The sequence below is a fragment of the Sebastes fasciatus genome, chromosome 17 (genome assembly GCF_043250625.1).
Source record: "Sebastes fasciatus isolate fSebFas1 chromosome 17, fSebFas1.pri, whole genome shotgun sequence".
Taxonomy (NCBI): domain Eukaryota; kingdom Metazoa; phylum Chordata; class Actinopteri; order Perciformes; family Sebastidae; genus Sebastes; species Sebastes fasciatus.
The window spans coordinates 29,499,091-29,521,111 of NC_133811.1; the positions used below are offsets into that span (position 1 = coordinate 29,499,091).

The 22,021-nt window shown below is 40.7% G+C and overlaps 1 protein-coding gene across 5 annotated transcripts in view; it reads left to right on the plus strand.

Moving 5' to 3' along the window:
* Positions 1-1,160: 1,160 nt before the first annotated feature.
* Positions 1,161-22,021, plus strand: part of LOC141753850 (protein MTSS 1-like) — a 57,314-nt gene continuing 36,453 nt past the window's right edge. For 3 of the 5 annotated variants that reach the window (XM_074612465.1, XM_074612463.1, XM_074612467.1), the window contains exons 1-3: positions 1,162-1,598; positions 13,427-13,488; positions 14,867-14,940. In XM_074612465.1, the coding sequence (XP_074468566.1) occupies positions 1,527-1,598; positions 13,427-13,488; positions 14,867-14,940 (208 nt within the window). In that variant the 5' untranslated portion in view covers positions 1,162-1,526. Of the gene's footprint in view, positions 1,599-13,426; positions 13,489-14,866; positions 14,941-22,021 lie in introns of all 5 variants that reach the window. The other 2 variants (XM_074612464.1, XM_074612466.1) reach the window with 2 other exon arrangements.

Below are 22,021 nucleotides of genomic sequence, written 5' to 3' on the forward strand. Positions count from 1 at the left end.
TAATATATTTTATATTACTATTATTTTATTTATTTTTATTTATTTACTTATTATTATTATTATTTATTTTTTAATATTTAATATTTAATATTTCTGTTTTACATTATTTTAATTTTAAGTGCTCTTTATGAGTAGTAACACTATTATTATCATTATTATTATTATTATTACTATTATTATATCATCTAAATGTAGGATCAATGAAATATTCAACACATCCTGTTGCATGAAAGCAGGAGGAGAAGCAGACATTTTCTCTCATCTGATTCATCATTCATTTGTTAATTATAAGAGTGGAGGTGAAGTGGGTGTGTTCAGGGCCTGGTGGTGCCTTCACGTTCAGGATGTGTTGGCTGCAGATTTCTCTCTAAAATAAAAGAGTACAGTATGTAAACCAGGTTCATCCACACAGCTACAGGCTGCTAACATTTCTATATAGGGAGGGATGACAGTGACAGAGATCGTTTATTTATTTTTTTACTGTTTTTACTTTAAGTGCTCTTTTTGATTCATATGCACGATTTTTTTTAACTGCTTTTATTTTTATGATTTGCCTTGTCGATTCCTAATCTTACTGTTATTTTTTCTTATTTTATATTTCTATTTTACATTATTTTAATTTTAAGTGCTCTTTTTTATGGATGATTTATTTTACTGATTTTATTTTTAGGACTTGTCTTATGGATTCCTTCTATTTCTATGTCCTTAACTTTTATTTAATTTAATTTAATTTAATTGTATTAGTTTTTTTTGTTTTATTTAATGTAATTTAATTTAATTCAATTTAATTTAATTTTTAATTTTTAATTTTTAATTTTTAATATTTTATATTATTTTATTTTATTTTATTTTTTATTTTTTATTTACTTATTATTTTTTTATTTTTTTTTATATTTTATATTTTATATTTTATATTTTATATTTCTGTTTTACATTAATTTAATTTTAAGTGCTCTTTATGAGTAGTGTGGATGAATTATTTTGCTGATTTTATTTTTAGGACTTGTCTTATGGATTCCTTCTATTTCTATGTCCATAACCTTTATTTTATTTTATTCTATTCTATTCTATTTTATTTTATGCCCCCTCCCCTCTCTCTATTCCATTAACAAAATCCTTCCTCAGTTGAAGGAGGGGCCAAGAAGAAGATGCGCGTCCCCGTGTCCTCCCCGTCCCCCTTGCAGCGCGCTCCCGTGCCCGGTGTCTCCAGCAGTGCGTGTGGATCAGATCAGACTCTACCTCTCTGTGTAAAGTTGATCCTCTCCGGTGGTGCATCGAGCTGTTTCCTGCTGTCACCTTCCTCTCTTTCGCTCCAACATGCTGCAGACATCATGGGATCTAGATTCACCTGCTCCGAGTGGAAACTAACCGGTTTTGTTCTGAGCTGAGCTGAGCTGGGTTTATTATTTCACCGACACACCGACACAACGCGTTAATTGAATTGTTTGCTGTCGCTTCATTAATGGACGTCAGGAGCTCCCAGTGAGACCGTTTGTGTGATTTCTTTCTGTTGGACGCAGCTGAAGATGGAGACGGTGATGGAGAGAGAGTGCAGCGCGCTGGGGGGGCTTTTCCAGACTGTCATAGGAGACATGAAGGTAACACTATGATTATTATTACTATTATTATATCATCCAAATGTGTGATTAAAATCAATGAAATATTCAACACATCCTGTTGCATGAAAGCAGGAGGAGAAGCAGACATTTTCTCATCTGATTCATCATTCATTTGTTAATTATAAGGGTGGAGGTGAAGTGGGTGTGTTCAGGGCCTGGTGGTGCCTTCACGTTCAGGATGGTTGGCTGCAGATTTCTCTTTAAAATAAAAGACTACAGCATTTAAACCAGGTTCATCCACACAGCTACAGGCTGCTAACATTTCTATATAGGGAGGGATGACAGTGACAGAGATATTTGTTTTACCTTTATTGTTTTTATGGCTTGTCTTGTCGATTACTAATCTTACTATTATTTCTTATTTTATTTTCCTATTTTACATTATATTTTATTTTGAGTGCTCTTTTTGATTCGTATGGATGAATTATTTTGACTGTTTTTATTTTTATGACTGGCTTGTCCATTCCTAATATTCCTATTTTTTCTTATTTTGTTTTTTTTATCTTACATTTTTTATTTTAAGTGTTTTTTATTGGTGTGGATAAATTATTATTTTTTTTTTTTTTTACTGTTTTTATTTTTATGGCTTGTCTTGTCCATTTCTAATCTTACTATTATTTTTTTCTTATTTTATTTTTCTTACATTTTACAAGTGCTCCTTTTGCTTCATATGCACGATTGTTTTTAAATGTTTTTATTTTTATGATTTATCTTGTCGATTCCTAATCTTACTGTTATTTTTTTAATTTTTAATTTCTATTTTACAATATTTTAATTTTAAGTGTTTTTTATTCTATTCTATTCTATTTTATTTTATGCCCCCCCTCTATAATTGAATAATTATAAGGGTGGAGGTGGGTGTGTTCAGGGCCTGGTGGTGCCTTCATGTTCAGGATGTGTTGGCTGCAGATTTCTCTAATAAAATAAAAGACTACAGTATGTAAACCAGGTTCATCCACACAGCTACAGGCTGCTAACATTCATATGTAGAATAGAGACTTTATTGTCATTGCCATGGGAAACAACGAAAAACAGTTTAGCAGCTCTTGTTTGCAGTAAAAGCAAACATAAAAACATAAAAATAAAAATATAGACAAATAAATGTCCGCATTTGTGGACATCATTTTGAGCTTTGATCGACATTTTTCACCATTTTCTGACATTTTTTAGACCAAAAAAGTAATCGATTAATTTAGAAAATAATCAACAATGAAAATAATGGTTAGTCGCAGCTCTAATGATGATAGTAACTGAATATTTTGGATTGGTGGTCGAACAACACAAGCATTCGAAAGATGTCACTCTGGGCTTTAGGAAAATGTCTCGGGCTTTATGATTAATTGATTAATTGAGAAGATGATTGGCAGATTAATTGACCTGCCAGTGTCTCTAAATCACCAACACAGATCCATCAGTGGAAGTTGAATATCCAATGATGGAAACTAGATCATTTGGTGTTCTTTTCCTGTAAAATAGGGACTTCTGTGGCTCTCTGCTGTTTCTACGAATGTCAATACGTCTTCAGTTAGGTGTCAGTTTGTTCTTTCAGTGATTGGCAGTTTTTGCTTGTGACTTGCCTCCAATTTGGGGACAAAAGGCCTCAACATTTCAGTCTGATTCAGGTTGAGTGTTGAACTAAACTCCAGGATAAGTTAAGTTTAGGTCAAAGGTCGTGTTAAAGGTCGGGTTTATGTGTGTGCAGGTTAGAGCTGCAAATATCTGTTAATTGTCAAATATTAAATGAATCAGCAGCTGTTTTTATAATCAACTAAAGTGGCAGTAGGCAGTATAATTTTGGCATCATTGGACAAAAATCCCATAATAACCTTTCAGCATATTATAATTCAAATGTTCTGAGAGAAAACTAGACTTCTCCTCCTCATGGCTCTGTTTTCAGGCTTTAGAACATCTAGCCTGTGACGGGAGACTTTGACCAATCACAGGTCATTTCACTGAGAGAGCGAGCGTTCCTATTGGCTGTGCTACGGTCATGTGACCAGAACTTGGCGTTACATCACCAGATTTCACTATGGCGGCGGCGGCGTCACAAACTTTCTCATTTTACAGCTAAACCGTGCACTACAAGATGATTCTGAGAACATCTGAGGAGAGAAATAGGCATTGACGTAACATAATATTGATTCATATTTGATCAGCGCTGCCTAGTTTGACCGTTTGGTCGGAGTTCAGAGTGATTGACAGCGGGCTCTCATAGACGGCAGCTGGACAGCGGACTGCTTGTTTTCCTGCCGTTAGGAACACCAGAGGACACAGAGGAAACAGTTTTTTTTCAGGTTACCTGTTTCATTTATAAAAATAACTTTAATCATATTTGCTCCGATCTGTCCTACTGCTGCTTTAAACGAGAAAATAATCAACAATGAAAATACTGGTTGGTTGCAGCTCTAGTGCCGGTTATAGTCGGCTGTGTCCTCTGTAGGAACTCTGTGTGTTGGGGGAGGGGCACCATGTAGACACACACACACACACACACACACCTGTTTCCATGGTGACGTAATAACAGACAGGTGGTTTCTAACAGGTGTGGTGGTTGGTTCACAAAGGGAGGTCTGGGAAATCTGCCACACCCTCTTCTCCTTTCTATTCCCGTCTTCCTGCTCTTTTCCTCTTCTTCTTCCTTTACATGTCTTCCTCTTTTCTTTTTTCTTGCTCCTCCTCCTCCTCTTCTTGTTCTGACCCTTCTCCACCTCCTTCACTTCCCTTTCCTCCTTTTCCTTACAGAATGCCCCTCCTCCCTTGCCCTCCTCTTCTTCCTCTTCATCATGTCATCTTCCAGTTCTGCTCCTCTTTTTCTTGCCAGCGTGCTTCTCTCCCTTCTCCTCTTCCTCCCTCTCCCTCCGTCATTTGCTTTCTTCCTTTCGGCATCCTTCCTTACCGTTCTGTCCATTTTCTTTTTGCTCTCCTTTCCTCTTCTTCCTTTTCTTTCTCTCCTCTTCTTCATCCTCCTTTGTGTCCTTCTCCTGTTGCCCTTTACCTCCTCCTCCTCTTCTTCATCTTTCTCTCCCCTCTCTTCTGTCCTTTCTCTGCTTCTCATTTTTCCACCTTGCAAGTGAGTCTTCATCTCTCATCTGTTTCAGGTGTATTTTGTTTCATCTTCTTATGAGGTGAAAACACGTAACGTTGATACCAAATGCTGCCACACTTTCTTTCTAAATATTCATGTAAAGATTCCCACCTGCTTTCTAACCTGCTGTGTTCACAAACATGGCTGCTGCAGAATGATTTGAGCTGAGAGTGATGCTGCATCATGAACGTGAACAGAGAGACTTGTGTTCTCCTTCCCCCCCGTTCCATTACATTCACTTTACGACAAGTCGTTGCCAGACACTTACCGTCAATCTCAGCCCAGACCCAGAGATACCACCTGATACCAACGTGGTTCTACTATTGGCTCTCAAGCCTTGTTAGAAATGAGACTTTCCTAAATCAGCTGCTCACTGTATTTTAGTTTTTCATCAAACAAACCGAAGGAAAGTGCATTTGTTGGGGACTATTTTCAGCGGCGGATTGATCCACATGTAGGTGCTCTAGTGAATATTAGTGTCAGACGGTGTGTGGGGTTGAGTCAGAATAAACCACAGTGTGTTTGTGTTCATGGTGATGAAGGAACATTTCTGTGTTTTTAATGGAGCTCAGAGGAAGAAGAGATATCAGGCTGTGATGCAAAACTGACTCAGAAGAACAAAAGTAATCTTATTTTCATTTTTGACTGCAGACTGTATAATCTAGATTAAATAAGATTGCAGCTCACTTTGCAGCAGCCTGATGTTTAATTCATCCAGGTGACTCGCAGACAGCCAGATGCAGGATTTGCCTTGTTAGCAGGAACATGTGGGAGGAGAGAGACTCCAGTCTGCTGCTCCTCATTGTCTTCTACATGCAACAACTCCGTCTGTGTGTGTGTTTGTATAATCAGACTGCAGAGGCAGGTGACGGCTCCTGATCTTTATGTTGAACTACAGATATACAATGAGAGCATTTTACAGCCGCTGGGTTAATGAAGTTAAAATACCAGCTCGTCTGTCACTAATTATAAGAACGTTTGGCGTGTTCAGAGATGAGGTGTGAAACAGTAGTAGATGAATAGTATTTTTCTACTGTAGGAACTTTCAACCCATAACATGTGGCTTCTAAAAACATGTAAGAACCCGGCGTTGGTGCCAAGTTCGTCCTTGTTTCCACTTTATTTTACAGACAGGAACATTTCAGCCAATAGCAACGCAAAAGTTGGACCATCTACGGCATTTTTATGCCTCTGCGCCGGCAACAGTCGTAATTTCTTATATCGAACCTCAAGTTTGGCACAAACGTCAACTTGAACTCAAGATGAACTGATTCGATTTTGGTGGTCAAAGGTCAAAGGTCACTGTGACCTCACAAAACACGTTTTTTGGCCATAACTCAAGAATTCATACGCTAATTATGACAATGTCACACAAATGTCTAACAGGATAAAATGATGAAGTGATGACATTTTGGAGAGACATGAATGTAAACTGTGACTAGTTGGCGGAGGCCAAGTCTAGTTACGTACTGTAAGGTGTATGCAAGAGAAGAAAGTGATTGAGTGACCGTCAACAAATAAAGTGATATAGGTTTTGGCTTTCTTTCATGTTTATACAAACATATGATCCAAGTTTAGACGTTAGTGGAGAATCCAGGGCCGACACAAGCTGGTTATTTGCCTAAAACGGCGTCCGTCGGGGAGGTGGAGCGTGAGCGCGCGCGATAGGACCCAAAAGATGGTGACAAGAGGTCAACTTCACGCTGCCGTAAAGTGGTATCGGTGCCGTTTTGCAAGTTCGAGTACATGAGCACAGTATCGGACCCGATACTGGTATAGCACCGTACAGCACCGTCCGCAGCCCCTGGAAGTATTTTGTGACTATAACTTGTGTTTAGTATCCTAGTATCACCTCCTGAGCTGATAATATACCTGTACTCTCTGCAGGTCGGTCGGCTACTACTACTACTACTACTACTACTACTACTGTGTTCATGTGCCGTATAATGTGAGTGTGTCTGGCTGTTCATCATCCACACGTCACTGAGCCGGTTATTACTGTTGATCCGTTTAAGTGGAACTGATCTGCATGTTTCTCCCTGGAGCAGGATCCTCCTCTGACACTGAGCTGCTTCACGTCTGCCTTTAAACCGTCTCCTATAGTGTTTTCCTCTCGTTGAATAGACTCTGAACTGAAGGTCTAAAATGTTGCTGCTGTGGATTTGGAACATGCCCATATTAGCATCTTTACAATGCATAAAATGTCATTTTCTGCCACATCAATTCACTGCCTGTTAAATGTAATAACTATTCAATGACGTTTATATTTTCAGTTTTTTTTTATTACAAATGCAGTTTGAAATGAGCAGCTTTTCCCAGCAGACACTGTAGATGAAACGTTGTGGATGTGAAGCAGCACGCGGGACAATAAACCCCAGAGCAGACTTCCAGTTCTTCCTGTGAGAGCCAGACAATTGACAGGAAGCAGAGTGTTGTGATGTATTGTGAGGAACATCTGTGGAAACCACTGTGATGCTAACTAAAAAGAAAACTCTGTTTTTAACCTTGTTATTGCTACCAAACACTCTGGTGTGCATGTGTGTGTGTGTGTGTGTGTGTGTGTGAGTGTGTGTGTGTGTGTGGTTTAAAGTAATGCCTCTGAGCGTATTAGCTGAATGCTAATCACCATTTATCTCGGACTGAGCCGTCGCCTTAATCACCTCTGAGCTAAAATAATCCTGCTCTCTTTTTCGGGAGGCTGCTGTGTATCCGTATCGGGATCGTCATGGAAACATCACGGACAGAGCTGCTGCGTTGGCCTCGGCGCCTCGGCCAAATGGGTCACTTTGTTTTTTTGTGGTCCTGTTTATTGGCTTTGACTCGCTTTGCTGACATCAGTCTGGTTCTGTGTTTTACTGTCTGATGTCTGGTTTTAAGAGGGGGAATCCACTGTTGGGTCATTATGTTTTGGTATAAAAGCACCTGCTGCCACCTACTATTCCAATTATTCACTCACACAATCATAGCTTTGTGAAATAGTCCAAGCTTGAGGGCTGTGTAATTAATCAAATCTCAATTTTAGGTATGATTTTTGTCTTCAAACAATTAGTTGTTTGGTCTATAAAATGGTGAAAAATGTCGCTCGGTGTTTCCCAAAAGCCCAACATGACGTCCTGAAATGTCTTGTTTTGTCCACAACTCAAAGATGTTTAGTTTACTGTCATAGAGGAGGAAAGAAACAGGAAAATATTCACATTTAAGAATCTGCAATCAGAGAATTTAGACTTTTATTAGTTAAAAGAATTACTGAAACCATTTAAATCGATTATCAAATTATTTTGGCGATTGATTTAATAGTTGATATTAATCAACTAATTTAGATTTAATTTTTTTGGAACTAGGGCTGTCAAAATGAACGCGATAATAACGCGTTCATGCAAATGAGTTTTAATGCCACTAATTTCTTTAACACATTAATGCAACTTGTGATTTTTAGGTTTTAGCAGCTCAGTTTTAAAGCTAGAGTGAATATACTGGTATCACATGAAACTACACAACCTAATGAATCCATTGGTACCAATCATGTCATACTAGCTTGTCATGAAGGAGGCTAAATAACGCTCCAAACTTACGCTAAATGTTGGCGAGGAACAACTGTCATGGCCATTTTCAAAGCGGTCCCTTGACCTCTGACCTCCAGATATGTGAATGTAAATGGGCTCTATGGGTACCCACGAGTCTCCCCTTTACAGACATGCCCACTTTATGATAATCACATGCAGTTTGGGGGCAAGTCATAGTCAAGTCAGCACACTGACACACTGACAGCTGTTGTTGCCTGTTGGGCTGCAGTTTGCCATGTTATGATTGGAGCATATTGTTTTATGCTAAATGCAGTACCTGTGAGGGTTTCTGGATCAATATCTCTCATTGTTTTACAATAATAAATATATACATACATTTGCATAAAGCAGCATATTTGCCCACTCCCATGTTGATAAGAGTATTAAATACTTGACAAATCTCCCTTTAAGGTACATTTTGATCAGATAAAAATGTGTGATGAATTTGTGATTAATCACGACTAACTATGGATAATCACATGATTAATCGCGATTAAATATTTTAATTGATTGACAGCCCTAGTTAGAATATAATAAATAGGCCAATCACTTAAATCCACGTTGTAGTCAACACTGATACTCTCATGTCTGTTAAATTAGCTTAGCATAGCATAAAGACTGGAAACAGGGGGAAGCAGCTAGCCTGGCTCTGTCTAAAAGTAACAAAACCCACCTACCAGCAGCTCTAAAACTCACTGATTAACACGTTATATCTCGTTTGTGTAACAACAACAATTGTCTGTTTTATTGGGGGTATGTGCTGGACTATTTCTTGGCTGGGAGCTGTAACCCGGCAACTGTGAGAGTCCGGCACATAAACCCCCGTAAAACCCCAACTTGACGTTTTTACACATCAGTTTTTGTACACATTGAACAAAGGAGATATAGGATGTGTTAATTAGTGAGCCGTTGCCCCCCTTTTTTCCAGTCTGAATGAGCTAAGCTTTACTGTACAGATATGAGCGTGATATCAAGCTTCTCATCTGACTCTCAGCAAGAAAGCAAATAACAGAACAAGTGCCAAATTATGCTTTTAGTTCAGGATACAAAAATCTGTATTCGTTCTAGTGGAACGGCAAAACAAGGCGACTGTTCCTCTTCACCTGTCTGACATTCCTCCAATGACAAATCCACAAAGATGTCCACCTTTTATGTTCCTGTTCCTCTGGGTTCAGGTCTAAATATCCCCAGTTTGACCTTTTAGAGTAAAGTAGCTGTCTGGACTCAGTGGACTGATATTCACTCATCTCCTCAGGCTTTTTTTTTGTTCTTGGCTTTAACGCCACAGAATCACACAGTCATGCTGAAGGTAGAGGAATCAGATTAGTCGTTATTGTCTCACAGGATCAGCGGTAAAGAAGAAACAAACAGGGATTTCTAGTTTTAAAGCCGGTGCAGGCGCTCACAGAGCCAAACAAACAGAGCAGAGGATTCCTGAAGGACCGGCAGGCTGCTGCTGCTGCTGCTGCCTCCGGTTGTTGCCACGGTGACAATTTATGTCCTCAGTGACTGATTGATGCAGCGGCCCTGCCCTCGCCATCGCCTCGCCTCGCCTCGGTGTGTTCGGGAGAGAGAGAGGATGTAATGAGATGTGGGTATATCGTATATATAGTGTAGTAGAGAGGAAATGATGAATGAGTAATAAAGAGCAGAGGATGAAACGGCAGTTTATGAGAAAAAATTATGTGTGTGTGTTCATGAAAGCAAGAGAAGAAGAAGAAGACGTGTACGTGTTGAATGTGAGAGAAACAAAGAAAGCAAAATGTGTGACAGGAAAAAAACAGTGTGTGTGTGTGTGTGTTTGGGTGAGGATGAATGCACGTGTGACCCACCCCTCCCCACAAATATCCATCTCTGTCTGAAGCCCCCTCTGCAGCTGCAGCAGCAGCGTTACCATAGCAACGGTAGCCAGGCGATGACGCCGGGGCATCACTCTCACAAACAGAACAGAACAAGGCTGAACACACCCAGCGCCGCTCAGCTGGGCTGTGCGCCGCGTTGGATGATGATGACGTTGACAAAAGGCAACGCCCACAGAGTGCAGCTTATTACAATACTCCTATATACCATGTGTATGTTTAGAGAATTATTAGTTGTAATTGTCCCTCCTTTCCATACTGGAAGTGAAGAAACCCACTCATAGCGGGACAAAATCCACATTCCTCTATATGTCGCCGTATTCGGGTCGTTGTAGGCAAAGAAATGGATCCAGGGAGGGGGGGGGTAATATTCTGAGAACAAACATTGTCCAAGATGAATATAGCAAATTTTAGAGAGGAAACCCACAAATGTAAAAACCTTGAACCTTAGAATAAACTTGAATATTCTCTGATATTATTTAGTCATAAATTCACGTGTTATTATGGTAAAGACGACCTCAGAGCGAGGCGACGGTCCTGGACGGTACATATACATGTTTTCTTTCACGTTCTTTTATAAACATAAATAAATAGTAAAATAATTAATATATTTTGCACCCGACGGCTCACGTTACCGCAGTGTATAACGGTGGTAATATTCAAGATTTTTTCTTTATAATCTCAGAGAATATTAAAGTTATTTTCTCGTAAATTTGTGACTTTATAATCTCAGATTATTCAAGTTTTTTTCTCGTAAATTTGTGTTATTTTTTTCCTTGTAAATTAACCTCCTTAATCCCAGAGAATATTCAAATTATTTTCTCATAAATTTGTGTTTTTTTTTTCATGTAAATTTGTGACTTTATAATCTCAGATTATTCAATTTTTTTTTCTCGTAAATTTGTGAGTTTTTTTTCTCATAAATTTTGCACTTTAATCTCAGAATATTCAAGTTTTTTTCTCGGAAATTTTTGTCTTTGTAATCTCAGAGAATATATATTTTTTTCTTGTAAATTTGTGATTTTTTTTCTCGGAAATTTTTTTCTCGGAAATTTAAGGAATATTCAAGTTATTTTCTCGTAAATGTTTTTTTTTTTTTCTCGGAAATTTTGAAGAGGAATGATTACAACGACCAGTAACTCTCCCAACGGACACACAGCACACAATAATTGTATTAAAATAGACTTTAGGAAAGCCGAGCCATCCTTAACACAAACATCTGTCCAATATATCATCTTCAAAACAGCTCCTATGTGTGGACAAGCGATTACATGTGTCCTCGCCCAAACCTTTTTATAGCACTTGAAACAATTCAGTGCCACAATTACAAAATGCTGTACAAGTACACAGAAGTAAAATAACATAAAACATGAAAAAAATTATCTATAATTCCCATTTTTGGCTGAGAGATGTTGATTCATCTCCATAATCTTTGTTTCAGGCTGTTGCTTTCTGGTCTTATGTGAAGTAATCCTGGCCTTTTAAGTATATTATATTCATACACAATTACAGCATAAATGTAGATTTTTAAAGTGTGTCTTAATTCTGGGATTATTTTATTTCAATTGGTGTCTCCGTTCTGAGTCTACAGAATCCACTGAGTGAAGACGCCTCAGATGTTTCACTGCAGTAAAAAAAAAGCCCCACCCTCCCCAAAACCACCAGGGGACTCCCGCTGACATTAGAAGCGTACCCCAGTTTCTTCTGTCTTTGTGTGTCTGGCTGCAGACGCTCCGTGTGTTTCCCTCCATGCAGCCGACTTTCTGAACGCTCGTACTGCACTGCAGAGCTCAGCTCAGTCTCTGTATCGGTCTCATGTTGAACTCAGTGGACCCAAACTGTATTGGCATGCCTGGGGGGGCGCTTGTTTGGCTTCCTCTAGACGTGCTGCTGGGGCGGGTGGGGCGTATGGATCGTTGTATTGATCCGTCTCCTTGTTGTCTGTTGGCTCACTGCTGCAGCTGATGCTCAGGATTTATGTGGGTTGGTTGAGCCTGAGGATCTTTACATGGGCTCAACTTTATATGAGGAGGAATTTGTTGTTTTAGTTGAGAATATTTAATGTAAATTAATATGAAAAGAAATGAAAAACTGTGAGCCTACTTAAGTAGAATTACTGCAAACAAAATAAGAGCATGATGGAGATTATTGGTAGTGTGAAGCTGTGTTCACTGTGCGAGCAACACAGTAACAGTTTACGTCACTTTCAGTAGTAGCCGGTGACATGAAGCTGCAAACTGACGCCCAACACTCGTTGTTGATGCTCCACCTCCCTGATGGTGCGGGCGAGACGGGCCGGTGGTGTGCCCGACCCCGCTGGGCCGGGATCCCACCTCAGCCGGCACGCACCGGCACTCACTTTCATTGCGCCACGGGGTTTTGCTTGAACTCTCGCGCTTGCTTTAGACTCCTTGGTCCGTGTTTCAAGACGGGTCGGGTGGGTTGCCGACACCGCTGCAGACCCCTGGCGCCTTTTATGTCGGCAGAGGCCCGCCCTGGCGGCAAGACGGTTGGGGCGCACCGAGGACAGTCTGCACCGGTTGACAGTCGCACCGGGAGCAGGGGGCCCCGTCCCTCCTCAGCGTGGAGAGAGGGCGCAGCGAGACCTTTTTCCACGGTGCGACGAGGTCCGGGCGGGGAGCGCTGTAAAGCTGCAGCCGCGAGCCACCTTTGCCCCGCGCCTTTCCAAGCCTCGGGGCAAAGGGTCGGGGCAAAGGTGGCTCTGAGCCCCGAGCCCCGAGCCTTTCCAAGCCAACCTAGAGCCGGTCGCGGCGCACCACCTCGTATGCGGGACTCCCCAGCCTGCCGTGTGTCGCTCACACCCTCCAGCTGGCCGTTAACGAGGGTCTTTTGGCACAGAGAAGTACTCGTATCGGAAATAATTGTTTGGTTAGAAGAAGTGATTTCAGTGATCTTTTAAAATGCTCTGGAGACATAATGCTTTTCCTAAACCTAACTAAGTGGTTTTGTTACTTAAACATAACCACGGCCGCTTCACGGTAACGACGTGGCGTCTAAATGACACGCAAAATAAGCCTAAAATGCGTCTCATGACATGCAGAATGTCCTTAAAACATCCTGCTATTTATACGCCTTCCCATGAGATCAGGTTGCCCAGTGACACGCTGACCTGATTAATTTCTATCAGCACAGATACTGACCTTATTAGTCTGCCAGACACATTGAATACGGAGTGTTTTAGTCACAGCAAAAATGTGAAATAATAGTAATAGATTAAAATAGATTTTAAATCCATCCTTCTGACATCTCTTAAAAATGTTTCTTCTCTTCTCTCTTCAGGGCAGTTATCCTGTCTGGGACGACTTCGTCAGCAAGGCCAGCAAGCTGCAGTCACAGCTCAGGTAATGCAAGTTAAAGATGAAAAAACACACCACCACAAATCATAGAAAATAACCCATTTAAATAACCCATTTAAATAACCCATTTCTATGAGATTAAAATACTACCAGTTGCTCCGAGACAAAGAAAGAGACAAAAAAAAAAGGTTAATTCCTTCGCTGGTGTTGTTACTTGTTGGCCGCTCCAACAGGCATAACGCTAAATGTGCGCACAGGTATTACACACACAAATACACACACGTTGAGTCTGTGTGTAACCTGAGCTCATGAAAATCCAATCAGTCGGCTTCATTAAGTGTTTAAATGTCAGGTTCACCTCTCCTGTTCTGTCGCCTCGTCCCCGACACACACACACACACACACACACTGAAGGTCGTGTACACACAAACACGTAGAGAAACATGCACATACAAACTGCAAACATACACTTAATTCATCAAGAACAATAACACACATATACACTCAGCCCTTCCAGCCATTAACCACCCACCAACATCCACCTGCACAAACACACACACACACATGCACACATGCACAACTCAATTAACCTTCTGAGGCTGGCAGAGATTAATGATGCCACCATAAAGTCATTATCAGTAAGACGGATCAGCAGCAGCCACCAGAGATTCTGCACTGGGCCAGAGGTCAGCAGAGGTCACAGCTGATTACACACACACACACACACACACACACACACACACACACACACACACACACACACACACACACACACACACACACCAAGGCGTCAGACATCAAAGGACCACGCCATTGCTTTTGCATGTTTTATCCTGTCGACTATACAGCCGATGATCTGCCGTAACACGGAGCATCGATTTTTAGATCGATTTCCTTCCTTTCAGGCAGTCATTGATTTCAGTTCAGTATGACGTGAAAAATCAAACTTGCTTTTATACATATCAAGATCAAGGTTAACTCAAGTGAGATATTAAAATAAGACGCGATGATAAGGAACATTTGGTAGAACAGATAAAAAAGGGAGAATAGACGTGCATATTATATGAAACACGGCGATTAGCGGCAGTTTAATGAGCGATATTTTGCCCTTAACAAATTTTCTAATGCCAAAATCACACCAGAGCAGCTGCAATTACAATAGTTTAACTTTTAGCGCCGAAGCGCCGCCAAACTAAAAGTGGACGATAGTCTAATTTTTAGCGGCGAAGTGCAGCCAGAGAATACCTGCAGCCACGCCTTGCGGCCGCAGAAAAATTTCATTTTGTATTTTGGCGAGCTGCACTTCGCCGCTGCCTGGTGTGTTTTCGGCGTAAAGATAAAACATTGAAACAGATTTTGAAATAGTATTTTATAGGACAACTCTCTCCTCCTTATCCTAACCTTCCTCTGTTGTGTCTCCCAGGACGACGGTCGTCGCGGTAGCAGCCTTCCTGGATGCCTTTCAGAAGGTGGCCGACCTGGCGACCAACAGCCGAGGTAGGCTGGAAACATGTCTGTCTGTCTGTCTGTCTGTCTGTCTGTCTGTCTTTACTCATGAGCTGCTTTGGTTTTTAATCTACTTTTTGTTGTTACACTGTCTTTACATGCACGAAAATACAATTCTACTGTAAGCTGTTTACGTGGTTGATGAAAACGAACACTAGTGACGGACTCGTCGGTCATAGAAACGGCAGTAATCAGTGTTGTTATTGTGGTGAAGCAGTTTGCACGTTTTCTATTGATTTGTACTTTTCCATTATTGGCAAATGATCAGAGGTGGCTGTCTTCCCGATCGCTGGACTGGAACATCAATAGAGGTCACTTCCTGGATTGATTAGAGGAAGCAGGAAGCCTTGATCAGGAGCTCCGTTTGTTCTTATTCCAGCACAGTGTTTTATCTCTGGGAGCCTTTTCTAGATAACTCCAGGTTTTAATGGATTCTGTATATTTTGTTTTTGGGAAAAGACTGTGTGTGTATTTGTGTGTGTGTCCGTAGTGGGATGTAGGCCAGCTTCCTGTCGGAGTGACTCGCCGTCACAATGACAGCAGTAGCCGAGGAAACAATCAGTCAACGCTGTGATGATTCTAGGGCTCCGGGTCACAGCCGCTCTGTAATTGACTCTGTCTGCTGTGTGTGTGTGTGTGTGTGTGTGTGTGTGTGTGTGTGTGTATAGCTGTTAAACCTGCAGGAGTGTGTAGAATTATTGGTTTCTTTCAGCAACTGTTGGGACAATTAGAGGTTGTGGAGCCACATCCCACTGTCCCCGACATCCTCCTCCAACCTGCCTCCTTTATATAGCACCATACATACTATTGTGTCGAGTGCTAATTTTCCCAGTTATGTTGCGCTGACAATTTACTGCCTGGAAATATATTGTTTTTGTGTGAATGAGGCCTTTTTACTTTTATCTACCAGAGGGAGTCACAGGCAGGAGGTCAGAGTGGATGGTAGGTGTACAAAGCGCAGGACTTTGACACCAGAGAGCAAAGTTCACATCCTGGGTCACGTCTGTGTTCGGGTTTAAGCTCAGGACAGACCGGCCGCATCAGCAGAGCGCGGCGGCTGCGTTACCTGTTGTTTTTTATTTCAGCGTCCATGTTAACAGGTTAGAGCAGCCACACAGCCGGCATGAGATGCGCGTCTCGTTTGCGTCTCCTCTAGAGATTCGAGGTTTCCCTATTTTCGACGCGAGCCGCACGGTTCACAGCAACAGTGAAGGTGATCTATTGACTGTAGATTGACATCATATCACCATCGTTACTACAGTTACGATGTCTATATCTGTAGAATATGTTAGAAAAAAAGTAAAGATTTATTTTTAAATCAACACTTCCTGCTTTCATTTCAAAATAAAAGCCCTCAAGCGTTTTCACTGTGGACAGAATTCCTTCATTTGTTAACACAAGGCTTTTATTCTGAAATATTTGCAGGACAGTGTTGTAGAACATGCAGTGACTTGCACGGCTCCATGTATGAATAAAGTACGGGGTTTTAATCGTGGATTTTCTCTGTTATAATGAAATGAAATGGCCATTATGAAAGGGAAACTCTATGTAGAAAGAAAGGGCTGGCAGCAGCAGAAACGCAGCTGGTCTGAACACCTGACGCGTGAATCACGCAGCCGCCACGCGACACAAAGTGTTTAAAGTTGCTGCAGATTTTTTTCTGTTATTGATGCAAGACCATAATCCGTACCTGAACAATGTTAAATAATGCTGTCGTCACTATGAGCAGATATTGTAATGCAAGGTTGGTTATTTTGGTGGAAAACAAATAAAATACGTCGTCAGTCAACATTTTACTGATTCGTTGAGTATCAGTATTATTTCAACCTGCCAGATTAAAATTAATCCGTCATCTGCATTACGTTTCCCTCTGAACATATTAGCCTTTGTATAAATAAATAAATAATTTCTTGGAGACAGCGTTGTGGCTCCTCACACCTCTGACTCAAGAAAACAAACAGCACTTATTACTTATTGCATCTAATTTAAAAACAATATTTATTTAATAAAATAATCCCTCAAAAAACATAAACAACTAAGGCTCAGATCTAGACCCAGTTAGTCGTAGATCTTAACGTAGATTTTGTCGTTTGTTTATGCTGTAATATGTAGCGCTCCTTTTTGCATGGATGGGATTTTTACATCAATGTGATTGATTAGATTATTTTTTTTTTTTTGTTATAAGTGCAAACTGTAGATTTAATCTGTGAGAGACGATGGAGGGATGAAAAGTGAGAAACAGATGGAAGTGGTGTTGGAGATGACGGGGGGGTAAATGTGTGAAATTTTAGGCCAAAACAGATAAAAATGTCGGATTAGAAAGAGAGGATGATGTGTAGTAAAGGGATGGATGGCAAATGGGAGAGGAGGAAGAGCAGGTAGAGGAGGAAGATAGAGGGCAGATGGTGATGGGGGGAGAGAGAGAGAGAGAGAGGGATGATGGAAAAGGAGGGATGATGGAAAAGGAGGGAGGATGGAGGGGGGAGGGAGGCTGTCATGTCCAGCCGGCTGCTGCTGGTGCTCATGGCAACAAGATGGAAATCACTGCAGGATTCAGTCAGAGCAAAAAGAACCGATATCTCATCTTATCTCATCCTGTCTTATCTAATCTAAATTCTCAAATAGTGGCCTGGGCCCTCGTAACTAATCATGGCCATTTTATCATTCTGTAGATTAAATGAATCAGCAGCCAGAAAAATGATCAATAGATTTTTAAAGTAATTGTGAATTTCAGCCGTAATAGAAGTCCGTTAAAAGTTCAGGTGAATGTCGACCTCTAGTCACGTTCTCATGCTGTCCAACAAACAACCTCCATGTTCAGAAAAGCATGACCCCACTTTTATTTATTACTATAGCTTATTATATATTTATTTTTTTAAACTTTCCTACTTCAGGAACTTTCCACGTTGCTGAGCGTTGACAGTTGGGAAGTATTCAAACATTGTTTCTGTAAGTGGAGGATCTCTATCTTATTATATCCAACACAAACACTACGGAGATAAGATGCGGTGCATCCTCCTCTCTCTCTCTACCTGTCAATGTGTGTGTGTGTGTGTGTGTGTGTGTGTTGGTCCATGGTTACCATAGCAACCTGCTGACGGGGAGGATTACGTCCTTAAAGGGCCCGGCGAGCCGTCGCTTTGGCAGGGGCCGCGTCAATATGTCAACACCTGGAAGAGGAGGAGGAGGAGGAGGAGGAGGAATTTAGTATTTTCAAGTCAAAAGGCTCAAGTAAAGTGAAGTGATGAGTCACTGGTGTTAAAGTTCAAGTCGAGTTTCAAGTCTTTTTTAATTTTGTTGAGTCTAAAGTCATGAAGTTTGTGACTCAAGTCCATCCCTCTGATATCTATCATATAGAATAACCTCAGCAGCTGTAAATAAGAGCTGTGTTGTTACAAGTCACCACGTCCACAAAATGTTTGTTTCTTCCAAATCGGATCCAAAGTCGAGATGAATTCCTGAATTTTATGCTCAACCTCTAACTTCACTCCTTCATTAGTGGTGAGTGGATGTTTCTGACCGCAGTGCTCTCTGGGACTTGTAGTTCACTTCTTTCCTGGAGTTGTCTGGAAGTTTGGACTTTTTTTTTTTTTTTAAATGAACGGGAAGCTGCTCACCGTTTGTTCTGATGATTCTGTAAAGGTTTCTGTTGAGTTTCACGGCTTTACGTCGTCTATGGAAGAAAGAAAAATCATCACAGGATTGACTGGCAGTTCTAGTCTCATCCTCTGCGGGGCAGGAAGTGATTCTGATGATTGTAAACACAACACACAGCTTGTACCAAGTGTTGTTCCCTGATGTAAAAAAAGACGTGACTCCCTGTGGATGCTGCTGCAGTCGATATCTGCGTGTGTGCGTGTGTGCGTGTGTGCGTGTGTGCGTGTGTGTTGGGGCTCACAGATGGCCTCCTTTGGCAGCTTGTCATTTAATGATATCATCTCAGTCGCAGGTGAGTGATGTCATATCTGCAGTGTCCACATGGCAGCGCTTTATTTTTAGGATTTCCATCAAGGTCAGATCAGAGGCTAAAAATAGACACGTGTTTAAATACACGATCAGCTGTTTTCTAAATAACTTGAAGTAAAGATAAACCGTGTTTTAGTCTTTCTAACACGTGTTGATTCCTCGTATATAAATACAGAAAACACTCTCACACACTGTCTCTGCTTACAAACTGATAAACCATAGTCTGAAATAAGTTTCTCTGTGTCGGTGCAGAGAGTGTGCTGGTGTTTTCTGTGCTTTTCAAAATAAATTCTGACATCTGTACAGTCGGTTCATTAAACACAGACTGCAAAAATAATGTCAAGCGGTCAAATTTGCGTGAATAAAACAAGGAGAAAATGAGCTTTGCTTTCGAGGTCGAGGCGCTTTTATGTTGGGATCAGAATACACAACGTTGTTGTCTTATCCTGTTTCGCTTCGCCCTGTTTGCAGTTGTGTGCGGAAGAGTTGCTCTCATGTGTTAGGAGTTTGTCCTTTAGTTGGGACGTCATGAGGTGGTTGGCTCCCATTAACACCGTCCTCCCCGAAAAAAACCTGTCCGTATAATTCGTCTGTGCAAGCAGCGTATTAAGACCCATATTTACTTTTTGTTGTTAGGCAGCGACCTCCTTATTAATGATGACGGGAGCAAAGTAGGAAGTCGGGTGACGTAATATAAAGCGCGACAAAGTCCACGTAGGGAGGAGGTCGAGGAGGATGCACAAAAATTATTAATTATTATTTGTTCTAAAAAAAACAAACAGGTTTGAACTATTCTAATATCTATTTTTACGCAAAATGTCCATGACACCGTGTCCTAACTGGCCGTGAGCGTCGCAGCGCGGCGCGCTGTTTAAAACTGAACTTTGTCGGACGCCCCATTTCAATTTAATTCCTGCCGCTCGCTTTGAAAGCATTTCAATGGACGAGGAACGGCTGATTGGTAAAGTTGAAATGAGGAGTCATCTATCCGATCTGTTTAGCTCCACGTCATGGTTTAATACATTACAGGCTCTCGTCTCTTTCATTTTTAAGTTGCGTGTTATCTTTGCTATATTACATCTCATGTTAATAATGTTCATGGCCTCACTTCTTTACTGCATACCGCTCACATGGTAGCTATGTGCTCCCATACTTCAGGGTCCAGTAGGAAACTGGAGCTTCGCTGTCAGTTGCTGCTTTACTGAAAAACCATCTCACATTTCCTGTGAGCTTCACGCTGAGCTCTTTACTGAACACACTCGTTGATCAGAAACCGTCATGTTGTTTTAAGTGTTTTGCATGTTTATGCATTCAGCTCTCTCTCCTCTATAGAATCTGCAGTGACAGCAGGAGTAGATGTTAATGCACATCCAGCATTATTTCCTCATACATTATAAACCAGTGCATTCCTCAAATATCTTTAAATGTTTACAAATATTTTTATTTTTAAAGAGTTGAGATGCAACGATGGTTATTTTTCCAGTGCATGCCAAGACACAAGTAAACGGGTAACCCTTCATTTCACAGGTTATTTTGCACTAATTGTCAAATAATATCTTTATAACGTTTATTTGAAAGAGCTACCTAATTTGACAATTATATGGAAAATTCAGAAACATATTTTTCCCACTGTTACTCTTGTTAATTTAGCTTCTAGTTATGTTGAGTTTGAAAGCAGTTAATTATTTCCAGAGGACTTTCCTTGAAAGAATTTGAAACTTCATTCTTCATATTTGTAGAATTTCATGTTTTTTGTTGTGGAAAAATATAGATAAAGATATTTTTCATGCCCGTCTGACCTGCCGTGAACTGACTGACTTAAAGAATGTACTAGCTCAGCAATTAATTATAATTATTGGAAGTATACCAATTAAAATACTGTCTTTATTTGATCTTTAATTAGTGCTAAATTACACGGATATTTCCCAGAAAATTATTAGGAATTTATGGATGTGTGTTACTCAAATTGCAGCAGTTTTTTTTAAGAAAACATCTCAACCTGAAGCAGAAAAATAAAACAAAAACGGCCCCACAAATATAAAATAACTGATGGTAAAAGTCTCTGTATGAGCTGCCAGCAGTGGGAGAAAAACATCTGTGGTAGAATTGAGTATTTATTTATTTGCCAACGTGTAATTCATTTGATTCATTTCACAGTTCAGTTAAATCAGATCAAAGAGGCCAGAAACTAGAAGTTGTAGCTGGATCAACTTTAATCAGCAGACATCACAGGAGATACTCTACAGAGTGGGATGATGTCAGAAACTGTTGAAGTTAAAACCAAACGCTGCGTTCTTCTGTTCCAGCTCCAAACTCCTCGTCCCAACAGGCTCGTATATCCTCCGCTCCACCGAGGTCAAACATCACAAACACAGGTCACGACATGTTTAAAGCAGGAATAGTTATTTTGATGTACTACTGTTGCTGCCTGATGACTGTGGGGTTATTTAAAGTAGCTCAAAGGCTCAATGAAGTCAGAAATATCCACCTTTCCTGGTAGAAAACTCACATTTACGTGACTCTTTGGTGAAAGTCCCTCAGAATTAATTTGCATGTGCTTCTGTCTAGAATCTCCATTTTGCACCGACATTAATAACAGTAATAAATCCATCCAAGAGAAGGAAACAGAGACACATTTCTACCGTCAGAGTTGAGGAAGATGGACCAGAATGCACTTTAGCTTCAGGATAGGTCATACTTCCCAACCTTGAGACCTCAGAATTAGGGAGGGTTTAAAAACATTCACTTGAGATTGGGACTTTCACCCAGGAGGCCGCTGTTCATTTCCCGTCTGAAACCGGAAGTCAACGTTGACTTATTTTTTTTACGTAACTTCCGTACTTAAAGGGACTCTATGTAAGAATCAGAAATTGTTTGTTAACAGCGACACCTTTGGCCGTTAAGTCAACAAAAGTCAGCGTCCTGTTGCTCGCGCTTGTGCATGAACGAGCATCGCTCAAAACAGTGAGTCGACACACGTCAGCTAAAACCACAATATCACTCTATATTTCAGCTGCTTGGCAGTAATGTTAGCAGACCAGACGAAGGTCTCTCCATGGATCGATGCTTATACTGTGTTTTCCTGCTTCAGCCTCCCGACCGTGGT